This window comes from Hippocampus zosterae, chromosome 3 (assembly GCF_025434085.1).
Source record: "Hippocampus zosterae strain Florida chromosome 3, ASM2543408v3, whole genome shotgun sequence".
Taxonomy (NCBI): Eukaryota; Metazoa; Chordata; class Actinopteri; order Syngnathiformes; family Syngnathidae; genus Hippocampus; species Hippocampus zosterae.
Genome location: NC_067453.1, coordinates 10,957,125 through 10,968,713, shown reverse-complemented (window position 1 = coordinate 10,968,713; position 11,589 = coordinate 10,957,125). Strand labels below are relative to the sequence as shown.

General features: G+C 41.9%; 2 protein-coding genes across 2 annotated transcripts; one reads left to right on the top strand and one right to left on the bottom strand.

Moving 5' to 3' along the window:
* Nucleotides 1–575: 575 nt before the first annotated feature.
* Nucleotides 576–6,903, bottom strand: cnot2 (CCR4-NOT transcription complex, subunit 2). The gene is made up of 15 exons (XM_052062300.1): nucleotides 6,736–6,903; nucleotides 5,552–5,680; nucleotides 5,399–5,474; nucleotides 5,042–5,189; nucleotides 4,755–4,937; nucleotides 4,511–4,590; nucleotides 4,006–4,131; nucleotides 3,715–3,839; nucleotides 3,516–3,633; nucleotides 2,139–2,295; nucleotides 1,990–2,051; nucleotides 1,878–1,927; nucleotides 1,436–1,536; nucleotides 1,200–1,344; nucleotides 576–1,111 (listed from the first exon to the last, which is right to left on the bottom strand). Exons 2-15 carry the CDS (start codon nucleotides 5,666–5,668, stop codon nucleotides 1,025–1,027), a joined length of 1,575 nt encoding a protein of 524 aa, XP_051918260.1. The 5' UTR covers nucleotides 5,669–5,680; nucleotides 6,736–6,903; the 3' UTR covers nucleotides 576–1,024.
* Nucleotides 6,904–8,874: 1,971 nt separating this feature from the next.
* On the top strand, nucleotides 8,875–11,456 carry lrrc10 (leucine rich repeat containing 10). Its single transcript, XM_052060133.1, has 2 exons — nucleotides 8,875–9,037; nucleotides 9,622–11,456. Exon 2 carries the CDS (start codon nucleotides 9,712–9,714, stop codon nucleotides 10,516–10,518), a length of 807 nt encoding a protein of 268 aa, XP_051916093.1. The 5' UTR covers nucleotides 8,875–9,037; nucleotides 9,622–9,711; the 3' UTR covers nucleotides 10,519–11,456.
* Nucleotides 11,457–11,589: the final 133 nt, after the last annotated feature.

Sequence of the window (11,589 nt, the reverse complement as noted above, 5' to 3'; positions counted from 1 at the left end):
TTTGTTTAAGCTGAGAATCACGAAATTCCTTGCATGACTTTCCAACCTATTTTGATGCCCAAATTGCTGTGTTCCAGGCTCCAGCAAATATCCTGTTCCTTCCGCATATTTCATCCATGCTCACCTGAAAAACGAGGTACAAGGCAGGGCAAGATTTGTTTCAAAATAGATGTCATATATATATATATATACTGTATACACATATATTGCAATCATATATACACATTCATAATGACATATACTAATTCATGTGATGTAAAGAAACAACATGTACACAATTCTTAGAAAATTGTAACAAAGACAGTAAAAGTGTTTTGTTTGCTCTAAAGCAACCGTTTGTCAGTGTTTACCCTTTAAGGGTAAGGATTATGTCCATATTGGTGGGCACCAAGTAGTCCACACTTCACAAGCTAAAAGTTCTGAGCAAGACATTAGTACAAACGCAGAATGAGAGGAAATAGTTGGTGGTGGAAGAAAAAGAATAAAGGGTGAGAAACTGCAAATACCTGAATCAAGGGGAAAAAATGGAAGCAAAACAAATGCAAGGGAGTGTTGGCATAATAAAAAGCACAAACAAATCTTGTGTTCTTTTATTACTAAATATAGTGCAACAATAAACATTGCATTTCTTTCACCCTTTCACTTGAGTTTGAGGATTTTATTTTGCCTTCCCCCTCACTTTTTCTGGTGTTACAAACGAGGGTCAGTCCTTCTTCCTGGGAGAATTCAGGCTTCAGACTCAGACGTAAACATAACACAGACCCTGCTCAAAACAAGACTGAAAAAAAAAATCAACAAAACAAAAAATCAGGGGGTAACAAATAGAATAAAAACAAAAATGTTGGTGTTCTGGGCAACATGAAATTTTGGAACAGGAGGGTAGTTCTGATGTCAGACATGCCTCCCCTGCAGTCAAACAAACAAATCCTCAAGGAATAAAAACCAGGCTGTGAGAACCACAGCGCCCTCCCTGGACAACAGCATTATGTGCAGGAACAGCTGTAGCCTTCTGGACAGGTCGGCCTTAGAAGGCCTGCTGGGCTGGGTTGTAGTTGAATGTTGTTGGCACGTGAGGCCTCTCTTCCAGCTTGTCATACTCCAGATGGAATTCCTTTGATTTCCAGACAATAGCGAATACCAAAATTGAGCATTGTTGCTATTTTGTGAGATCGATTAGTAGTGTGCAGCAGAGGATTTACCTTGGCCACTTTTCTCCAGTTAAGACAATCAAAAAAGTAATAGGTGCCCCTCTCGTAGGCATTGGTCTTCAATGTCGGCTCCATGCCAGGTGCTCGTGTGATCCAAAGTCGCTCCTCTTTGTGGTACCGCCAGTCCCGGTTAAAGCTAGGCAGACAAGTTAAAAAAAAAAAAAGAGAATGATTTTAAAACCATGGTCAGCAGAAGAAGGTTGCATCATTCATCGTTAACTACTCACAGTTCTACTGCTGCCAGAAGTTGTAGCAAGTCCCCACCATTCATGTAGTACAAGTAGAACAACAAGTCTTCACCATATCGAGACAGTTTAATGGCAGCCAGCTGGAGGCAAGGGAGCAGGGGCACAACAAATGAGCACATGACCAAAATGTACAGCTTGAACACATCTTGAAGACTGCAGCCATATACAGTGAAACCTCTCAAGTCGAAAAATTTGCAATTTGAAATACATTTGCGATCAAATATGCCTCTTAAAATTGATAAATCTCATGTGTGCAAGAATTTGGCGAATCTCGTTGGACTTGAGTTGAGTGAGCATCACGTGTGTTGTACTTGTTCTGGGTACAATTGTGTAGGAATAAAGGGGTGGGGGGAATGGAGGCCGACTGGCATCTCAAAACAGATGGCAATCAATCTTAGAGGTTCCACTGTACTTTATTTACCTTGTCCCTTATGTGGATATTGGTTAAGTACTCCGATGGAACATGGAAGTCTAACAAAACAGCAAAGGTCAAATAAGTATGATAAGAGAAGCCACTTGTATCCAGGTCTTACCAATATCTTGAGGTCGACAGGGTGCTGAGGCCCAGGGTGATGCAAACTTGGGGTAAAGGTTTCTGTCGAGAGAGGGAGCAGGGTCAGTCATATTTTTAGGATACAGTCCATTTTAAGAGTATTGTTCGCGGAAGCGGTTGCAATCATACTCTGGTGAATTCAAATTGAGACCCAGTGTTGTGAGGTCGCTTCCGAGTGCCAGATGGACCATCCCAGGATCCGTTTCTGCTGCCCGGATGAACGTCAAAAGGCCAATCATACCAAATTGGTCCGTCACCATGCCTGAGGGAATGTTCGTCACCCGGCCTGCAGTCACAAGACAGGACAGGGGTTTAGAGCAAACTGTCACTGCCATTGTTTATTATCTTAGCACAGCAACTACGGGTGGGTACCAAAGACAGTACTGTTTGGGGTAGATACCAGTTGGGGTTGGTAGTACCGAACACTGATTCATATAAAATCAAATGGTAACAGGTTTTGGTTTCTGAAGCCCCTTTTTTGTTGTGACTGTGAGGAGGTTATCAGGATTTCACACATGCGAAAAATACATTTCCAGGTTTGGAAGCGAGCGAAACTCAAGCAAATCGAGCAATTATGAAGCCCCACGCTTCCTAGCATACTTTGGTTGAGCATGGTGGGGTGTAGACTTGGTGCTGGTGCCAGGTGGTGACTGACAATGTGCCCATGTCACCAAAATTGGTGCGGGGCTGAAAGGGAGGACGCCACCGGCACCTCTCTTTCAGCCATCCGCTCCAGGAGCCTGGCCGCATCGCCTGGTGCGGCATCAAGTGATCTGTCTTCCCCCACCAAAGCAGATCATGCAGGGAGGTGCGCGGCTTCCTCACTGTTACAATATACAGTATATAAATTGGGTTTTAGAACAATACGTAACTATATTTATATGTGAAATAGCAAAAGCTTTTGGCCAAAATGTAACCATCATTACAACACTGTCGGGTACATTCAAATGATTAATTTGATCCGAAATAGAGTTTGTTCTGGTTCACTTCCTCTTCCAAGTGTTTTCAGTTTTTGTTTGTTTTTTTTAAAGCCCAGCATGTTTCGATCTGATCGCGTGACTTACAGCAGGCCTTGTGTTCTTAAAAAAAATGATCGTAAATACTTTATTATAAAATGTTATCCTTGAAAATGTTAAACCTGAAAAGGGGTAACATTTTACAATAAAGTATTTCCGATCATTTTTTTTTTCGTACTCCATCCTCTTTGGCTCATTTTAAAAAAATTAACGATGTTTTGTGATTTGTAAAAGTTTACATTTTGAAAAACACATTTTAATTTGAAAACTTTTTTCGATTTTATTTACATTTATAACCACAAATACCTACACAAAAGTTGAATACCGGTATTGAATCCCAAGGTCTGTGAATCAGAACTGAATCGATTTCAATGTGACAGGTACCCGTCCATTCAGGTAACATAATTTCTAACCTTTTACACAGCGAGCTTGTCTACCTTAAGTGTATCTCTCCTTAAGGTAGAACTGTCAATACAACGAAAGCGCTCACCGTCGGGCAACACCTGGATCCCTTTCTTCTGGTTGTTGTTCTGCGCCGAGGCCGTCTTGTCCCCGGGGAACTTGGGCCCATCTGTATTGGATGTGCTCTTGCTTGTTGAATTCAAGTTCTAAACAAATCACAAGCACAGAAAAAAAATGGAATCAGCTCACCAAGGATTGCCTTGTACCTTGAGGTGTGGCACACTTACAGTTTTATTTTCATCGCTGGTCAACGACGGATCCTTGTAATTTGGACCAGGCAACGCAGGGAAGTCCTCATTATGGATTGAGAAATCCTGTGTCTGTTCAGTTGATGGTTTTGTCACCATGCCAACTTGTTAGACAGAAACGTGACAAACAAAATTGAACAAAAAGGCCATTGTCATAAAACCAGGATAATTTGATAATCATGTTTTTCAACACTTTAAAATGACACAGATTGTCCATGTGCTTATTATTTCGTGTTTGAAAGAAACATTTTCTGCAGTCTGCAGGACTACCATAGGGAGCTCTTCCAGCCAGCGGGTTAAGCACCGGTGTTGGATTGCCGGTTCCGTCTCTCCTACTCCTGTCCGCTAATGCAGGGAAATCTGACAGATCAAGTCCTGCAAGGTTTTCACTCCCATCTGCAGCAAGTGGAAAGACATGTTATTCACTCAATTCACTAAAAAGTGGTCATATTTCGTGCAGAAAAAAGTCTTGATCGTGCTCATTTAGAGCATGTGAGGACATTTTGGCCACAAAAGCTTGGTTGCAGTTCATTTCAATTCCGTACATGCTGCATAGATTTATGTGTTTCTCTCTTTCTCTCTCTCTACACAAACTTTGTTTTTTTAATGGGAGGAATTTGATACAACACTGACAATTAACATATTCACTCATACAGTAGAGTTATTTTTTTTTTGCCAATTATTATTCTCCCCAAAATAGGTGCACCTAAATGAATGAGAATATCACATAAAAGTTCATCAACTTCAAAATGACGCTTTGGTTTAACATGCTGACCTGTGCCATTGAAAATATTGCTTGATAATGAATTGTTCATCCCAAAAGCTTGGTTGCGGTTCATTCCAAATCCGGACATGCTGCATAGATGTGGAAAAAATGCAAATTACAGATTAGACATAGTTAAAAAATGATTTATAATACACCAGAAAATGTGGCAGAGAGGACTGTCAAGTGGAAAAGAGATGTAATATACACAAGACTTAGCAAGAGCAGGTGCGTCCATCAAATTAAAGCCTCATACCTGTTTACAGTGAAGGCCTGGCGTGCTGGTTGCTGTTTGGGCATACAGATGATACTTGGAGAGCTGCGATTGGGGCTGCCCAGGCCTGAGCTGCTCATACTATTGGTCCTGCCGCTCATGCTAAGGCCTTGCCCGACCTGAGAGTGGTTCAGCATGTTCCTCGTGTTCATCGGTAAAGACCCCCTGTTGAGAGAAGCAGGGAAGCCTTTACTAGTCTATATTATTTCTTTAATTACATCAGGTCGGTGTTTAATTTCAGGTGAACTGAAGTGTCATGAGGAAGGCACCTGCTCGGCGATGGAGGAGTATGGAGGGACATAGTGGGGACACCTGTTGTGGGGGTAATGTGACTTTGTAGCTGGGTGCTTTGTGTTAAATTTCGGTTTAACTGAGGCGTACTGTTCCCCATGCCTCGTACCGAAAAGCCGAGTGCACCTGCAGAAGAAAAATAATAATAGCAAATATAAAATAGAGCCAAGCAATCTGATTAAGAGTCTATGCATCCAAAAATGTTTACAAAATAACACTGTTCATACCTGTCTGATGATCATGTTTGTGTTAAAATACACTTACAAGTTCTACACCATATTTACATTTTTTTAACAATCCTAGATAATCCTTAGTTTGTCACTGTTTCCACTCACTTTGTGGACCATACAAACTTGCACCAAGCTGTGACAGCTGCCCCGAGGATGAGGACGGCGAAGGTGACGACAGCATCTGGGGAGAAAGATTCTGTGAGGACAAAAGACCTTCGATAGATATAGGTGACCACATTAGGACTAAAGAGAGCTCACGTCTTTGTCCGACCGATGTGGAAACATCGACGGCTGGTTGTAGTACATGCTTTCATCAGTAAAGTCGTTGTCCACTACCTCAACGAACTCTGCAAATTTCTTTCTCGAACCAAACATGCCTTTTGTCACCTGCAGAGAGAGTAAAGACGATGTAAATCCATTTGAAGGTAAGGGTCATTGGACAAAAGAGGACAACCAAGAACAACAATCGCCTCAACAGATCCTTTGACTCATCAGACCTAAAAACACCGTGGCCAGTTTTGGAGCATAGGTATAGAATTTGAATGTGAATTCAATGAGGATAGTGTAGACTCATCCTGGGGATAATTGGTGCAATAGTCACCTGTTTATACACAGTATAAATAATTGTCTATGTCGACACTTTTTGTTAACAAAACATCTACTATTTTTAGTTTAAATCTGGGTTGTATTTAAGTCGTGCGCAGTGTTTTTTTTTAATGTATGTGAGCCACGCGACCTATTAAGTGTGTCTCTCTTTCGATCTAGACGTCAAAAGGCACTTTTGCACTGCTCTTTTTAAACACAGTAATAGATATTGAGCCAAGCGCTCTCCTGGAGTGAACAGTTCAGATATGAGCGACACATTTCCCACGATGCGCCGATTAAAACTAGTACTACGATATTATGAGTAAAAAATAGAGATTAAAAGGGTTGTGTTCAGTTAATGTTTTGAGACTTAACTTAAATATATATTTTGTAACATTTTCAGTTCTTGGATAGGATGCTAAAATGCTAGTTAGCTAAGGACCTGACTAACTAGGCTGTGTAGGAAGGTAGCCTGTAAGCAGGCTCCGTGCTTGTATTTAGCGTTAGCCTAGCTCGCTGATGCGGCTACACAAAGCAACAATTAAGCTAATAACAACATATATCCATGCGTCTTTTGCGCGTATTTCGAAAACACACGGTTTCGGCTCCCTAACGGTAGCAAAAGGACGCTGGATTGCATATACCTGGAGACAGATGCCCCTTTTCTCGGCTCAATTTACGCTCTGTTTGCCAGGCAGCAACAGTGACAATCAGATGAAGCTAATAGCTAAAGGTTATAAACCGTTTCGCCTTGAAAAGCCACAGGAAAACAACGGGGCTAATTTGACTCATTCATTTCAACGAGCCGAGCTGCGCGTCCTGTTGGAAAGGCGATATACAATTAAAAATAGCCTCACCGCATCAATTTCACTTGACTTCGTTAAATCCAAGATGGCTGTGTTCTCAACCGAAAGAGGAACAGCCTTTACCCTTTGACCTTACAACCTGCAGACCACTTCCGTACACAAGCCTGAACGGGTATGCAGTTCACATGGGATGATGCTCACCACAAAGCAAACGTACGAAACATTTACTTTGGGCAATGAAAATTCTCTCACACCCCCACTATCATTTGATGTGTTGGCAGTGTAAACACTGTAGCTCCCCTCCATATGCTTTCTGCTCCATTTTCTTCAGGTTTCACTTCTGAAAATATATTAAACTACAAAATAATAATTTTCAATCTCTTTGAAATTCTACATATTACAAAAGCAACCTTTTGTGAAAATGATTATAAAATAAGGAAGTGCTTGGCACGCTCACCTCATAGTTTGAATCTCAACTGTGGCTTTTATGTGTTGCGGTTGCGTGTTCTCCCTATGTTTGCCTGTTTTCTTCCTGGCTACTGCAGCTGCTATGTCCTACATTCGCAAAGCAAGCATGTTAGGTTCGCTGAAGCCTTTCAATTGTACGGTGTAAGGTGTGAATGGTTGTCTGGCCTTTTGTGCCCTGCAACTGTGTACAAGGCTCAAAGTTATCTAGGATGGGCTCCAGCTCATACGTGAACTAAAAGAACACACACAGTCTCGAGAGTGGATGGATGAGGATTTTTTTATTTTGTTTGTTTGTTTGGTTGCTTTACTTTTAATTTGCTCATCCACTCCTCCTGTTATCTCTCCCGGTGTCCATAAATGTCTTGTGCCATGCACGAATGGACAGACGTGACGGTGGATGTCTTCCATACATACTCATTTGGCTTTGCCGAGTCTGCTCAACCCATTATATTTTAACAAACCACAATATACACTCTGCCTGTGGGAGTACAAGTTGTAAATATTTAACAGAACCTATTACAATTACATCAACAAAGTACCTGAAAGACACAAGCAATTAACAAAATGGTACAGAATATGGTGGTTGGATGTACCTACACCATCATTAAGCAGGAGTAGAACCCAGAGTGCCCGAAGGAAAACACCACCAGCAGCTCCCATGACAAACATTGTAGGAACAATGTAAACAATGGTTCCAGAGGGAATTGTTATTTCTGCCTTCCAAGTGCCCCCATCACATTGGTGGCCCACCGGAGAAGATACAGTAGATACAGTTACTTTCCTTGACAGGCCATAAACTGAGGTACACTGTCCTACACAATTCATTGACATTGAATACTGAAATAACCAGAAGGAAACATGTGGCTTTGCAAATAAAAACATTCTGCATGTTAATAAAAATTTGTTGTTATTTCATTATCAAAGGCAAGCTTGAAGACAGTGACTCTTATTAGACAGTCCGTATGGTACATCAAGTAATCTGACACCTCTAAGGTAATCAACAAAACACATTGTCAAACCTGTCCCAACATACTGTAATATTTCTGGTTATGTACTGTAGAAATAATGACATTACTGACACCTCATTGACTGGAAAGGTTCAGTAGAAAATAACTGCATTTTCAACAATGAAGGATATTCCACATGTGCTAGTTTCATGTCAGCACGCCCGAGTCCATAAGAGGATGAAGAGGGAAGAGGACGTGCTTAAAAAAAATCTGCCACTGAACACAGACCAGTGCCTCCTCTGATAAGGAACATGACATTCCATCCAGTTGGACCCAGTTAAAAAAAAAACATCTCTGGTGAAGGTATGCAAGATAATGAATGCCAGCGCAACACTTTTTGCTACAAAGCTTTCTGCAACAAATTCAAATAGAAAGTAAGTAAACGCGTGTGAATTTCAAATCTTGAAGCAACTACGCATTGATGTGGAATAAAGATCTGTACCAGCGAACACCTCAACACCTCACACCACTGCACGTCAATATTCAAGGAACATGAAACATTCTCACTCAATGCTGTTGATTGAACACTCTTCCTATTGTGACATGATTTTATGCTGTTTTTTATCATCTTTGTGTGCTTCTGTCATTATTGCAAAAAAAAAAACAGTCTCTCTGCCCCTCCCTGTCTTTCCCTTTGTCCCACCTCTGCCATCTCAGGGCAGAAGAGGGGGGAGTCATTTGGCACAAATGGGGAGGAGAGGGAAGAGAGCTGTCAGTGGTTACCTTGAAAGTCAGGGCAAAGCTCAGAGGCACTCAGTTGAGCACTGGGGAACATTCACTCAGGGAATCCAGTGTCTTTTCAGCTGGTTGGTTATACTGGATAAACACGTCGCTAACTTTTGGCGATGAAGGTAGTCATGGATCAGATTTGTTGGACAGTAGGTACTTTTATCTTAATGGGTACTATTTCTGTGGTCAGTGCTCACTGCTATTGTATATTACTCTTCTGGGTACAGTATTCTTTTGTCACATGAAATGTTGTAATTAGCGTCATAACCATCTGATTGTTGTTTACAGAGCTCCAAAATATTAAATAGGTCATTTCTAATCTAACAACGGGCGGCCCGGTAGTCCAGTGGTTAGCACGTCGGCTTCACAGTGCAGAGGTACCGGGTTCGATTCCAGCTCCGGCCTCCCTGTGTGGAGTTTGCATGTTCTCCCCGGGCCTGCGTGGGTTTTCTCCGGGTGCTCCGGTTTCCTCCCACATTCCAAAAACATGCGTGGCAGGCTGATTGAACACTCTAAATTGTCCCTAGGTGTGAGTGTGAGTGTGAGTGCGAATGGTTGTTCGTTTCTGTGTGCCCTGCGATTGGCTGGCAACCGATTTAGGGTGTCCCCCGCCTACTGCCAGAAGACAGCTGGGATAGGCTCCAGCACCCCCCGCGACCCTAGTGAGGATCAATCGGCTCGGAATCTAACAACTGTTGTTTTCTGTGTATTTTCATGCACTCTGATGCTGCAGTGGCGGAGTTTAAGTGGATTCAGATGAAAAACATTTAACGATGGCCACTGCTTACCTGAAATTCCTGTGACGGACCAGCAAGCAGGAAAAATGGGAAATGCCATGCGAGGTGTCATCGCCTTCATTCCATCGGAACGGTGTCAACGCTTCCTAGTAGGGGACCTGAGGGAGATGCCACTTGATCGTACTCTGGACCTGAGTAGCCATCAGTTGCGTCAGTTACCTTTTGCCGTTTGTGTGTTTGATGAGCTGGTGAAACTCTACCTGAGTGACAATAACCTCAGCAGTTTGCCCGATGAACTCCACCACCTGAGGAAACTTCAGCTCTTGGCTCTTGACTTTAACTGCTTTGAAGAGCTGCCCGCGGCTGTCTGCAGACTACCTCAGCTTAGCATCCTTTACTTGGGTAACAACAAACTCTTCCACCTCCCCAAGGAACTCCAGGAACTCAAGGAACTTAACACCCTGTGGCTAGAGACTAATTGCTTTACAGTCTTCCCAAATGTGGTTTGTGAGCTTTCCAATCTCAAGACCCTGCACCTTGGCTATAACCAACTACACTGCTTACCCGATGAACTTACCAGGCTGGAAGAGCTGAGAAGTATATGGCTGGCTGGGAACGAGCTAACGGAGTTCCCTCCAGTGTTGTTGGAAATGCACTTCCTCGCTGTCGTTGATGTGGATCGAAACAAAATCCACCGCTTCCCTAATCTCTCACGCTTGCAGGGGCTAAAACTCATCATCTATGACCACAATCCCTGTGTTAATGCCCCAATGGTGGCTGAAGGCGTGAGAAGGGTCGGGCGTTGGGCGGACTGCTCAGATGATGAGCAGGAAGATGAAAGTTCAAAAGCCAAGGTCACAGAGATGGAGGCAGATGAGGAGATCGACATTTAAGGTCAAGCGACAAAGTGACATTCAGCTGTGGCGAGGCCTCTAAGAGCAGGACGTCACTTAAGTGGATCACTTGAAGCTCAGGGCTGTGCGGCACCTTCATACCATTGATAGTTGAGCCATATATGGGAACGTAACATGTACTGTGATAGTTGCAAAGGGAAAAGTGTTCATAAATCAATGATTGTAGCTCATCACAGGCCGAGGAACCATATTTAGTAACCACTGTACATAATTTCACATGAGTACACCTCAATATTGCAATTGGTGTATCAGTAAAGAAAGGTCATGTAACTGGAAAAGAGAGAATTTAATATATTAAAAGTAAACTGTATCACACTGTTATGTGCCTACAGTATATGTTGATGATTAGTCATACAAATCTTGAAGGACAGTTCACTAAAATAAATGTCAGCCTTGAAATTATATTAGCGATATAACTGATCAAATGTATTTATTGAAGATTACATAATCATAGATTTATTTTGTATTATTTTATTTGGATATATGTATATATTATACAGTAGTACATTTTGATAGGGTTTTTTTGTATAGTAATATTTCCAATGAAGGTCCAAGATAAAGTTCAGTGAGTATACAGTTAGACTGAAGGTTTACAGGTTATCCAGGTGTCACCAGCGTGTGTGATCACAAATAACAGTCTAATAAATACAACAAAACCATGAGTACACAGTCAACAGTTATACATTGGTTTAGCACTGGGACAAAAACTTAGACATTGAAGTTATGGTTGCATAGACGTCACTACACTGAGGCTAAATGCGGGGAGGTTATAATTTAAATGATGGATGGTGAATTCAGTCAATTAGTGCACTCCATATCTGGAACAATGCATAATTAATCTGCTAGATTGAGGATGTCGCTTTGAGTGAAGCCCGCTAATGGGCTTTATTGTCACCGCATTACTACCCTATTGTAAGTGGGTTGCAATTACAATATAAAATGTTTTGTAAACAACACATTTTCATTCCAGTTATGTGGAAAAAGGGAATGAAATGTTCCCTACATGTTTTCAACCATTTGATTAACACCCCCCCACAACAATCTAAACTT